Source organism: Herpailurus yagouaroundi, unplaced genomic scaffold (assembly GCF_014898765.1).
Source record: "Herpailurus yagouaroundi ecotype Mexico unplaced genomic scaffold, PumYag 166, whole genome shotgun sequence".
In the NCBI taxonomy this organism is placed as follows: Eukaryota; Metazoa; Chordata; class Mammalia; order Carnivora; family Felidae; genus Herpailurus; species Herpailurus yagouaroundi.
In genome coordinates, this window is record NW_024412407.1 from 6,237,390 (window position 1) to 6,250,812 (window position 13,423).

A 13,423-nucleotide genomic window follows, 5' to 3' on the forward strand; every position below is an offset into this window, starting at 1 on the left:
TACCTGACGCATGTTTTCTGCCTCTAAGAAAGAAAAATATTAACCAAAGCAAGAAAATACCTTGCTGCTATTTTTTTGGTGCAATTCCAAACAGAGGCAGCTTTAAAAGATATTTTGTCATATCTGACTTTACAAGCAAACAAAAATTTTCCTTCATGCTTATTCAGGTATTTTGCTGTAATTCTGTCCTGCTTCCCAATCATCCGCTGCTTGTCATCTGCTACTGAGATGTTGTAAACTTTTCTGCAACATGTTTTTCAGAGATGCTTTTACTTCCTTGTTCTTTAGGCTATAAATAAGGGGATTCACTAGGGGAGTGACCACACTGTACTGCATGGAAAAAACCAACTCCCATGGGGAACCTGAGGTTGGCATGAGATAGCGAAGAAAACCTGAGCCGTAAAATAAGCTCACTGCGGTGAGGTGGGAGGAGCAGGTGGAGAAGGCCTTGCTTCTGCCTGAGGTGGAGGTGATTCTCAGGATGGTGGAGACAATACGGGCGTAAGAGAAGAAGACCAGAATGAAGGTCCCAAAGGCATGCAGGAGGGCAGAGCCGAGCAGAACTGCAAAGTTATCAGAGCTATTGGAACAGGATAGAGGGAACAGAGAAGGAATCTCACATATGAAGTTGGAGACGACTTGCGTCTCACAGAAGTCCAAATTCCAGGCTAGGAGGGTATTGATGAAAGCATCCAAAAAGGCCAGACCCCAAGATCCCCACGCCAGTCCCACACACAGCTCATTGCTCATCATCTGACCATAGAGTAGAGGGTAGCAAATGGCAGCATAGCGGTCATAGGCCATGACTGCAAGGAGGCAGAGCTCTGTTCCCCCAAAGGCAAGCACAAAGAAGGCCTGGGTCAAACAGTCTTCCACTGAGATGGCTTTCTTCTCAGACAGGAGGTTCTCTAGCATCTTGGGCACAGTGACCGAAGAGTAACAGAGATCCAGGAAGGAGAGGTGATTCAAGAAGAAGTACATGGGTGTGTGAAGGTGAGAATTGGTGCTGATAACCAGGATTATCAACAGGTTCCCTGACAGACTCAGGAGGTAAACTACCAGGAAAAGCACAAAGACTAGAGCCTGGGTATGATGATCTTCAGGGACTCCAAGAAGGAGAAACTCAATGATGGTGCTGTGATTTACCAAGGCCATTTAAAGATGATAATACTTTGGAAGAAAACACAAAGAGAAATAATATATCAGCCATCTCCTCTGGCAACCCAAAGCTTCTACTTATTCTATGTACATACACTTTTTTTTCTTCATCTGCTCATTATTGCCATACTTGTTTAATATCTCTCATGCAGTCCCTTGAAGCATGCAAGGGACTTTTCTTTTCTGATTTCCTGGTGTATCAGCCCTGAATATTCTGTGCTTTTTCCATTTGTTGCTCTTTTCTTACAAATAGCTCTAGAGAAATTCACATAATCTTTCAGATCTGACCCTTGAATAATTTTTATCTCTTTAAACTGGGCCATTGATCTTGTTCTATAATGTTCTGCTCAAGAACTCATTTTCTGCAGAAGATGCTGTAATCCTGTTTTCCTCAGTCAGTCTTTCACCTTACATTCCAGACTTTGTAATAGTTTGTTACTAATTAATTATGTACATTTGTGTTATCTTTTTTCTCTTTATTATTTTGCATATATTTGGAACATTTGATCTTAGAGATAATTTTGAAAGCTCTGTGTGTGTGTGTGTGTGTGTGTGTGTGTGTGTGTGTGTGTTAAGGAGTTGAGATAAGGGAGGAAACTACCAAACATTTTATAAAGTTACAAAATATAGCCAAGAAATAATAAAGGTAAAACAGAACTGAGTTGTTCATCAAAAGAAACCACTAAAAAGAGAAGTCCTAGCCATATCAATCAGACAACAAATCACTGTAGTAATCAAATTGCCAATTGGTGAGGAAGAAGTAAAACTTTCACTATTTGCAGATGACATGATATTCTATATAGAAAACCCTAAAGACTCCACCAAAAAAACAGCTAGAACTGATAAACAAATTTAGTAAACTTGCAGGATACAAAATCAATGTACAGCAACTTGTTGCATTTCTATACACCAATAATGACACAGCAGAAAGAGAAACTAAGAAAACAGTTCCAATTTCAATTGCACCTAAAATAATGATACCTTAATAAATCTAGTTAAAGAGGTAAAAGAATTATACTCTGAAAACTATAAAACACTGATGAAAGAAATTGAAGATGACACAAAGAAATGGATATACATTCCATGCTCATGGATTGGAAGAACAAATATTGTTAAAATATCTAACGGTCAAAAACAATCCACAGATATAGTGCAATCCCTATCAAAATACCAACAGCATTTCTCACAGAACTAGGACAAACAATCCTAAAATTTGTTTGAAACCACAAAAGACTCTGACTAGCCAAAGCAATCTTGAAAGAGAAAAGCAAAGCTGGAGGCATTACAATTCTGGACTTCAAGTTACATCACAAAGCTGTAGTAATCAAACCAGTAGGGTACTGGCACAAAAATAGACACATAGATCAATAGGACAGAATAGAAAACCCAGAAATGAACCCACAACAATATGGTCAGTTAATATGGTCTTCCTGGCTTTCCTCACTCATGCTAGATAGTATTTAGGCATCTCTCTATATTCCAAGCCCTCCTGAAAGATCAGATACAGGTTACCTATCAGTTGTGTCCAGTGGGTAATGTGTGGTTTAGGGTGGCGCACCAAGTTGATTCTGACTCGGCAGTGAAAAAGAAAAATTAAATGGAAAAGTCAATTTTAATGTGTCTTTCTCATCTCTGTGCTTGCAAAATTCTCTTGAATAAACATCCTCTCTGACTTCTACATTAGTTAATTAAATATATTCAATTTAATTGAAAAAAATTTAAGTACTTTCAATTTGCTGCCTCCCTTTGAGCTGATAGTTGCTTCATTCTACCACATTTACATTCAGCATAGATCAGGGACACACGACCTGTCAGCAAGGTAGGTAGAACCCTATATTGTGAGATTCCAGATTTTCTCACCCCTGTCCCCAAGATCCTTTGGTGACAGAGTGAGGCCAAAGCTTATTTTAACTGTATACTGAAGATAAACACAGATTACAAATTCTGCTCACTTACCTTTGAAGAGCGAACACAGTGGATTCAATTCACATTGAAGTCTGAATGACTAGTTTTGAATTTCAGCAAAGGGGAAGAAGACTGGTTTCTTTGCTTACAGGGAGAAGAGTGGTAGCTCCAGCTGGAGCCCAGGGCTTTCCTCTGAATACGATACCCGTTTTGCCAACTTGCCAGGGATAGCTTGAGTACTTCTCAGATGGCCACTTCTTGGTATCTTGTCTACATTTTTTCACAATCTATCTTAAAGAGAGGTGCGGCAGGAGGTTACTTGGATTAAATCATTTTAAGAAAAACATTCATTTTATGAAAAAAACCCAGGTGGTTTATATAGCTGGAATTTCACTATTGGGAATTCACATTTCCCAGTATTTTCCCAATATTTCTTAAAATAATCTGTGTCTACATTTAAAATTCAATCAGCTGTGGGAGACATAACACATTATTTTATTTATAAATTATTAAAATATTTAGGTCTAATAATTTTATCCTATTAGTTCCAAAGATACAGGTAGCTGAGGATTACTCTACATCTAACCCTTCATCTGCCCAGTATAATCACATGGAAAATGTTGAGAATTGGAAAAAATGTCCGGGAAGGTGTAGTAATGAGGATAGGAGGAAAAACAGTTACTGCTGGAAGAGAGAACTTGTGTGCCCCTGGTTGGGAGGCATCTGCAATGGGGAGAAGCAGTGTGCATAGAAGTTACATTTCACTGACCTTAGTATTTCCCCCTGAAATCCTTTTTTCCTTTTCCTTTTACCATCTACATTACTGGAGACTAGAACTGATAGGGAGGAAAAAAATTAACTCTCTTTTCTAGCATATGCGATTAGACTTTTATAATATATAACATTTATAATATATAACATATTCTATAAATTCTGGCCATCCAGGAACTCCCTGTCTACTCTGTTGTGTTTCCTCTATATGTCTTCAGAATAGGAACCTCTCACCTGCTTGTTTCAGTCTCCCTTAAACCTGAAATTTCTAGATTAGTGAAAAATTTGTAGAAAGAATGCAAGAAATCAACAAAACCCATTTTCAACAATACTCTGGAAGCACAGACAAGCATTATTGAGAAGATAGTAAGAATGACTGATGACAAAACCCTTGGTGGAGGACAAATCTTTAAAGCCCTGTTTGATGTAACTAACTGGTGGTTAGAGTTCTGAGCTAGGCTCCAGCACAGGGAAATAGTGATGTTTGGGCACCGATGAGAAGGGTGGCCTCAAAGAGACAGGAGTAGAAGGTCAGATGAGAAGAGACAAATATAACCTGGAGGTCTCTAGTGGGGGTGGGGATGGGGTGAAGACCATTACAGATACCGTGGAGGACATTACCCAGCTCATGACACTTCCTGGCACAGAAGATATCTGTTTGCTCTGGTTTTTCCATAGGGTAAGGAGTCATCCGCAATCAGGTGCTCTTTTTGCAAGAATCAGTACTTCTAGACTCCAATTATTGAGCTAGTAGATACTTTTTTTCTTAGTTAGAGGTCTCAGTGATGGCAGGAAAATAGACTGTCTCTGATAAATGTGTTTTAAATAACATGTTTCGGTCTTTCTTACTAACCACGGTAGAAAAATACTCAGATTCCTACAAGAGGTATCTGAGAAACCTGTCTCATGTGATCCAGATGAAATCACATGGGCATCTGTTCCTTTAGCTGCCTTTGTGATTCTAAATACTGGGCTAAAGTATCAGTGAAGAAGCAATTTCCGGACATAATCCATTAGAAAGGCAATCAGTAAATTGGCCAGCTGAGTTTGGGGACTCAGGAGACAGATGAATTTCTAAATTCCCTGAAGTCACAGCCAAATGCCAGACTTTAATTAACCAGAAGAGTTGAAACTTGTAAGAATCATAGGGCATTCTCTCTCTCTGTGTTCAGACCATTTGGGTCAAAGCAAACGTCTTGATCCTTTGGTGGATGTCTCGTGGGTTTTGAAAGTCGGAAGGCTGGGTAGCAGTTTCCAGTGGACCTGTAAGGAGCTGGATGGTTCATTTAGGAAATCACAGGGAGTTATTTTCCTCCATCCATATGAATGGGGAAGTATACAAATTGTGATGATCAAAGGAGTTAATCAACAGAAAATGTATTTTTTTTTAATTTTTTTTTTTAACATTTATTTATTTTTGAGACAGAGAGAGACAAAGCATGAACGGGTGAGGGTCAGAGAGAGGGAGACACAGAATCTGAAACAGGCTCCAGGCTCTGAGCTGTCAGCACAGAGCCTGACGCGGGGCTCGAACTCACGGACCGCGAGATCATGACCTGAGCCAAAGTCGGCCGCTTAACCGACTGAGCCACCCAGGCGCCCCCAGAAAATGTATTTTTATATGTCTAATCAATTTTTCCCATCCTAGATTGATAAAGCTTTATGATTCAGCCCACGTATGGTATGGCAGACTCAGGCCAACAAAAATTACAACATCCCCACCATCATTGGCATAGGATTTTCATAATTTCATAGTCTCAGTAACACTTTATAGTTTTAATCTTTAAAATTTTTGCCAATATGTGAATACATATAAGGTTTTTAACTATAATTCTCACTTCCCTGATTACTAAAGGTTGAGCATGCTTTTATAGTTTTTAACATTTTATTTTATCATGGTAAGAACACTTAACATGAGATCTGCCCTCTTAACAAATTTCAAGTGTGCAACACATTATTTATAGTGGGTACAATGCTGTTCAGCAGATCTCTAGAGCGTATTCATCTTGCTGAACTGAAACTTTATGCCTATTGATTAGTAACTACTTATTTCCACCTCTCCCCATTCCCTAGAAATCACTATTCCACTCTTACACCCTATGAATTTTGCTATTTTAGATAACTCATGTAAATGGACTCATGTGGTATTTTTCTTTCTGTGACTGGCTTATTTCACTTGGCATAATGCCTTCCAGAGTCATCCATGTTGTTGCATATTGAAGCATTTCCTTTTTCTTTTTTTAAATAATTTCCTTCTTTTTAAATGCTGAAAGCATTCCATTATGTGTCAATATTGCATTTCTTTATCTGTTTGTCCTCTGATAAACATTTAAGTTACCTCCAGATGTTGGCTATTGGAAAGAGTGCTGCAATGAGCATGGGAGAGCTAATATTCTTTGAGATACTGATATCAACACTCTTGGATAAGTACCCAAATGTGTGATTGCTGGACAGTATCATAGCTCTATTTTTAATTTTTTGAGGACTCTCCATACTGTTAGCTATAGTGGTTGCACCATTTTGCTTTCCCATCAACAGAGTGCAGGGGCTCAAATTTCTCTACATTGTCACCAACACATGTCATGTTTTCTTATAGTAGCCACTCTGACAGGTGTGAGGTGATCTCACCTTGTGGTTTTGATATGCATTTCCCTGATGATTATTCATATTGAGCACTTATTGGCCATTTGTGGCTAAACCATGTTAGGCCACAAAACGAGTCTCAATAGATTTAAAGAGATTGAATCATGCAAATATCTTCTCTTACCACAGAGGCATGAAGCTATAAACCAGCACAGAGGGGAACAGAAAAATTAGCAAATACATGGAAATTAAACTACACACTCTTAATCTATGGGTCAAAGAAGAAACACAAGCAGGGTTAAAGAATACTTTGAGAAGAATGAAAAGGGGACACGACATACCAACTTTATGGCATGCAGTGAAAACGGTCCTGGAGGGAAATGTGTAGCTGTAAATACCTACATGGAAGGAAAAGACACATCTCAAATGAAGAAAATAACTTTTCACCTTAAGGAACAAAATACAGAAGAGCAAACCAAACCCAAGAAGAAAGGAAATAAATATTAGAGTGGAGCTAAATGAAATAGAAAATAGAAAAACAGGGGTGCCTGGGTGGCTCAGTCGGTTAAGTGTTGGACTTTGGCTCGGGTCATGATCTCACAGTTCTCGTGGGTTCGAGCCCTGCATCGGGCTCTGTGCTGACAGCTCAGAGCCTGGAGCCTGCTTCGGATTCTGTGTCTCTCTCTCTCTCTGCCCCTCCCCAACTTGTGCTCTGTCTCTCTCACAAATAAATAAATGTAAAAAAAAAAAAAGAGAGAGAAGAAAATAGAAAAACAGTGAATAAGAGAACAAAATTTGGATTTTTGAAAAGATGAACAAAATTGATAAAACCTGAGCTACAATGAGCAAGAAAAAAAGATTCAACAAAATCAAATATGAAAGTGGGGACATTTCTATTATGTTACAGAAATTCAAAGAACTGTAAGAGAATACTATGAACAACTGAATGCCAACAAATTAGATTATATGAAATGAAGAGTTTTCTGGCTAGCACACAAACTACCAAAACTTACTCAAAAAGAAATAGAAAACCTGAACATACTTATGACAAAGAGATAATGAGTTTTCAAAAGTCTCAACTAAAAAAAAAAAAAAAAAAAAATCCTAGGACCAGATGGATTCACCAGTAAATTCTACCAAATGTTTAAAGAATTAACACCAACCATTCTCAATCTCTTCAAAAAGATAAGAGGATGGAACACTTCCTACTCATTCTATGAGGCCAGCATCACCCTGCTATCAAAGCTAGACAAAGACATCACAAGAAAGGAAACTTAACAGAGCAATATCCCTTACAAATAAGTGAAAAAATACTTAACAAAATACTAGAAAATATGTCAAATCCAGCAGCTTATCAAAAGAACTATACAACATGACCAAGAGAGATTTATCTTAGGAAGGCAAGGTTTGTTCAAATACAAAAATCAATCAATGTAATTCAACACATCCTAGAATGATGGGAGTGGGAGGCATGATTGTTTCAAGTGATGCAATAAAAGCATTTAACAAGATTCAACCCTCTTTCATGATTAAAAAAACAAACAACTCTAAAAAGTCAACAACCTAGGAATAGATGGAAACAACCTCAACATAGTAAAGTTCCTATATGAAAAGCCCACAGCTAACATCAGACTTACTGCAAGACTGAAACTTTTCCTCTAAAATCAAGAAAAATACAAGGACATATTTCACTTTCACCGCTTTCTATTCAATGTAGTACTGGAAGTGAATAAGTATTTTTGACTTTTGAATAAGTGTTCTATTAAGCGACCAAAATCACTGACTCCAGTCTTTTGTGTGTCTCAATAAACATGTGTCATCAGATAAAATATAACAATTCTCCCTGTCAAAATAGAGGTAAACGATGCTGTCTCTGTTTTTGGAATAATCTTTAAAACAAAATTTTCACACTGCCTGAGTTGATGCTCATTTTGATTAAGCAATTTATTTCCAAAGATGAAGCTGCCTTTCTTCAGGTCCATTAACCTGAGGCTAGAACCTGCCATTGCCGATTGCACTGGTCTCTGCACTGCTTTTTGCAACGCCGTTGTTTTGAGTGTTCACAAATGAGTCAGATGCAAGTTGGATAGAGTGAAAAATAACCGTCTCTGATTTTTTAAACTCATTTTATCAACAGAATGTTCAGACCAAACATCCTTAAAGACACAATCCATGTCAATGTGGGAAATAAATTGGTGAACTTTATGTCACTATACATCTCCCTAGGTAATTTCCAAATGGAGAATCCCACCTACATGGACAAGAGGGAAATACTATCCATCCTGCTTACTTTAAAGTCCTTCAGGCCCTAGGGTTTACAGATAGACCGTTAACCCTAAAATTGCAAAGTCTGTATTTGTGAGAATGCCCTCAGACTCTCATAAACCTCAATTCTTCCAGTTAATGAGTTTCAAGTTTGGTTTGAGGATATGACCTCAGAGAATACCACTCTCTTCTGAGCTCCGTAAGCTGAATTACTGGCTTTTCTTCTTTTTTAAAAAAATGTTTATTTATTATTGAGAGACAGAGAGAAACAGAGCATGAGCATGGGAGGGGCAGAGAAAGAGGAGGAGACACAGAATCCAAAGCAGGCTCCAGGCTCTGAGCTGCCAGCACAGAGCCTGATGTGGGGCTCGAACCCACAAACTGTAAGATCATGACCTGAGCTGAAGTTGGATGCTCAACTGAGCCACCCAGGTGCCCCTCCTGGCTTTTCTTCTGCTAGATTATATCTGAACCTGAACTGATATTCTTTGTCCAGTACATAGAATCACAAAGGCAGCTAAATGAAGAGGAGCCTCTGTGATTGAGTCTGGGATGACATGAGAGAAGTCTCTCTTGTGTTCCTTTCAGGATCTGGATGTCTCCCACTGTATTTTGTGAGTGACAGATTTCAGTTGATTAAGTGTGCTTAAGCTTCTCTATCTGCCTTCACCCATTGTGACTTGCCAATAGGTCAAATTTATGTCTGTGCTTTCTCTAGTTAAGCTATAGAAAAAATGGTTTTCTTGTGCATAGAGATCCCTAGACCAAAGACAACTTCTTATACCATGGTAAGACCGAAACCAAAAGAGTACCTTATTCCAGAAAAAGTTAGACCTCCATTGTTTCTCTAATGTTTCCCCTTGTTCCCACGTAGAGACTTCTAGGTCTGGATTCCTTTTTCTTAGTTAGGCTTTTTTTTTTTTTTTTTTTAAATGCCTGGATCTTCTAGGGAACTCCTTTTACCTTAAGTTCTCAAATCATCTTTTCCTTGTGCGAGGGTCTGAGTTCTGGACGCTTAGGGCATAATGATTTTTTTAATCTACTTTGAGGCTTTTATTTCTAGTTGTTCTTAGAATCCACTAAATAAATCTTTATGCTCTCTTAGAAGTGTTGAGTATACACTGACTATAAAATGTGCATTGATCTGGGAAGCTAAGACCAAGAGCTAAGAGGTTCCTAGTCGGAGAAGATAGTGAGATTTAGTGACCTAGGAGGGTCCTCCTCCTCTTCTAGACCCTAAATGCATGAGCTAAAAATAGTTTATTTTTCTGCTAATATTATTCATACCATTGTCTCTGGTCAACAGAATTATTGATGGAAGAAAGAAGGGGAAGACCACACATCAGGGAGGTTTCTGGGGACAATATTGAGTTATATGGAGTTTGTTTTTCATGCACACAGATTGCAAGCATGTGGCCCTTCTCTCCACTCATGTGTTTGTTCCTGGGATACCCAGAGTCTTTATCTGCTGACTGACTTAATTTCTTCATACTAGTTGCCCAGAATGTTTCTGTCTTCTAGCACTAGCCCTATCTTTTATCAATCTACCCATCCATTCATTGATGCAATTAACTAACATTCTCTGTCTGATTGCATGTAGAATAGGTAAATTGTGTGACATTTCTCCTTGGAATGTCTTCAGTCACCTATTTCCATGGAAATTATATAAGATTATTGGATCTAAAGAAGGTAATAATTTATAATATCATTAAATGCACATTGCCATCAGAATCGATTGAATTTGGGCACATATTAATTTAAGTGGAATGAATTCACAGTAGTATAGATTTAGATATAAATCATAGGGTGGAGACTGATGATTATTTTGGATTATTCTTAAAATGATCCAGAAAATGCCATCTCTTGTTCCAGTTCTCTTTAAGATGAGATCTGACAAACATATAAGATACCAACAAGTGATCTGTTTGACAAGTGCTCAAACACAGCTACCAGAGTTAATTGGTAAGTTTGCACACCTTAGTAAGAGGATCTCATTTGGGCTCCACTTTATTTTTCATCTGTTTTGTCAGTGTAAGTTCCCAAACTTCCCTTCTCTTTTTACTGGGTTTAGAAATAGGCATTTGACTTCAATGTATATTGAAGCAGCAGTATGTCCTCTTGCAAGTTAAGAGAGCAGAATTTGAAATCAGTGATTGTCTTTAATTGCAAGGTTTAAATGATGCCTCTCTCTTCCTTGTCTCTAGTCAGAGACATCCCTGTGCCGGGGGCAGGGCTTGCAGATCATGGAAGCTCACATCGTGCAGGATTAGCATGGGAAAGAGGTTTTCAAATATTGAATCTCTAACTCACAGCTTCTTGAACATTCTTTGGGTATGCCGGGGTTTACTGAAGCTGAGTGTTCTGGAACAAAAATGGAATACCATTCGGGTTTATACTGAAAGTTAAATATGGAAAAACTGGGGCAAATATCTAGCCCAAACTAGACAGTATCAGACCTGTAAACACAGAGAACACACTGATGCTTGTCAGAGGGCAGGGGGGTAGGGGAATGGGCAATATGGGTGAAGGGGCATGGGAGATACAGCATTCCAGTTATGGAATGAATGAATCATGGGAATAAAAGGCAGAGCATAAGGAATATAGTCAATGATACTGCAATAGTGATGTGTCGGGACAGATGGTAATAACTACACTTATGGTGAACATTGCATAATGTATAAACATGTTGGATCACTATCTTGTACACTTAAAATGAATGTAACATTGTCAATGACAGTAGGAAAAAAATAGGTGAAGCTTTATGTTTAACATTAAAAAAACCCCGAGGCTTAGATTGATAAATCTTGTTTGGGTCTCCAATTTGAACAGCTAGAATTTATATCAACTCTACCTGACTCTGTGTCCAGAGCTCATTCTATTATTGTACAGTGCTGTTTCCAAGTTCCTCCTGAAAAAAGTAAAACTTCTGTGCTCAACATTTAAGGATTAACCAATCTTTGTAGTAACACCTACACGTGCAGATGCCGTGTTTCACTTGGTCTTGTTTGGGTCCATGGTGCTGGGTAGTTTAAAAGTTCCCTGGATGGTTCTAGCATGCCTCCAGGCTGCAGAATTCAGGGAACACATTTGTCTGACCTGACTTCTCCAGATGCCCTCATTATTCTTCTTCTCCCTGCCTTGACTTCAGCTGATACTTGGCTAAAATTTTTGGCCTTCAAATTCTGACCCAAATGCTACTTACTTTTCAACCTTCACCTTAATTTCTACTTCTTCCATTACATCCATCTTGATTATTTCCTTCTAGGCCTGCTTGGGTTATGGAAATAAATGATATCATGGTTCTTGCTTTTCCAGAGTTTTCCTTTCTTTGGTTTCAGTTCCTATGGTCAACCATGGTGCAGAAGCGGATGCTTCTCCTTCTGCCCTATTGTCAGGGGATCCACAGGCGTTCATTTTGTAGTGGTTGTGAAGGGCTGGCAGGAGGCTTCTCCTCTGCCACACTCACTGGCACCTAAATATTCCTCTCTCTTCCCTAGCAGTTGTGAGCCAGTAGCACATTTCTGTCCTCATGTGGAGGGTTGCTTAAATCTATTCATCTACACACATATTCATATCAGTTAGATAATTTATCAGTTTGTCCACTTAACTAGTCATATATTCTTTCATTTACTCATTCATTCATCTGTCCTACCTGTGAACTCGTTCATCAATTTGCCTATGTCTCCATTTGTTCTGCTAGGTGAATACACTTCTATGTCCTGGTTTTCCAAGCATATTTCCCAACATCCAGAACTAAATTCCCTTGCTAGTTTTTTTCAAACCCAGCTTGAAACCTGACCATCACTGAACACTCAGACTCTACTCCTCCATAAGCCTTCCTGCTTGGCAGGAAGCCTTCCTACTTGGCAACTGCTTACAGTAATCATGACCTATCCATTGAACTCTTAATCTACCCCATCTCCCCCCAGAGTTTACATGATGTCATGGTCTGATGACAGTATTGCCAACAGAATTCACCACAACAGATTCTACTCTTGTGGGGCCCATGAATGTCTTGGCTTCTGCTCTTCCAGGGTTTCCCCTCTTTCCCTTTTAAGTATTTAGACAGGTTTCCATACTTCAAGTTCTTCTCAGAACCTAAATTCAAATGATCTCTTAGTTTTGTCTGGTGTAATCCTCAACCTAGGGTGGTGGCTCCAATTAATTCATATTCTGCAGTGGTGGATAAGCAGATGAGGTCTTTTTTTTTCTTATATGTAAGTTTGTTTGTAAAGTTTTGTTGAAATAAACAGTTTATTGCGTTCTTCAGTAGCAAAGACTTTTCTCTGCATTTGGAATTTACTGTGTTAAAAATTTTTTTAATTTGAGTATAGTTGATGCACAGTGTTACATTAATTTCAGGTGTACAACATAATGATTCAACAAGTTTATACATTATGCTATGTTCACCACAAGTGTAGCCACCCCTTGTCCTGATACATTTCTATTGCAATATCATCTACTATATTCCTTATGCTGTGCCTTTTATTCCTGTGACTTGTTTATTTCATGACTTGAATCCTGTATCTCCCTCTCCCCTTCACCCATTTTATCCAACCATCCTCTGGCATAGTTTTAGGAATTTTAATCTCCTTTTTTATCCCTGTTCCTCAACATACATAATCACTTGCACACTTGTGCACAACGCCACCCTCCGGCTACCTACATTGCACATTTCAACTGGTTTCTTGAATCAAATAATTAAATATATCAGGGACATGTGATATGCAGAATAAAATAA

General features: G+C 38.5%; 1 protein-coding gene across 1 annotated transcript; it reads right to left on the reverse strand.

Moving 5' to 3' along the window:
• Nucleotides 1-213: 213 nt before the first annotated feature.
• On the reverse strand, nt 214-1,155 carry LOC121039010 (olfactory receptor 8S1-like). The gene has a single exon (XM_040489025.1). It carries the CDS (start codon nt 1,153-1,155, stop codon nt 214-216), a length of 942 nt encoding a protein of 313 aa, XP_040344959.1.
• Between the last annotated feature and the right edge of the window lie 12,268 nt (nt 1,156-13,423).

Coding starts and splice junctions, on each gene's coding strand:
- LOC121039010 (XM_040489025.1), bottom strand. CDS start 1,155: ATGGCCTTGGTAAATCACAGCACCATCATTGAGTTTCTCCTTCTTGGA.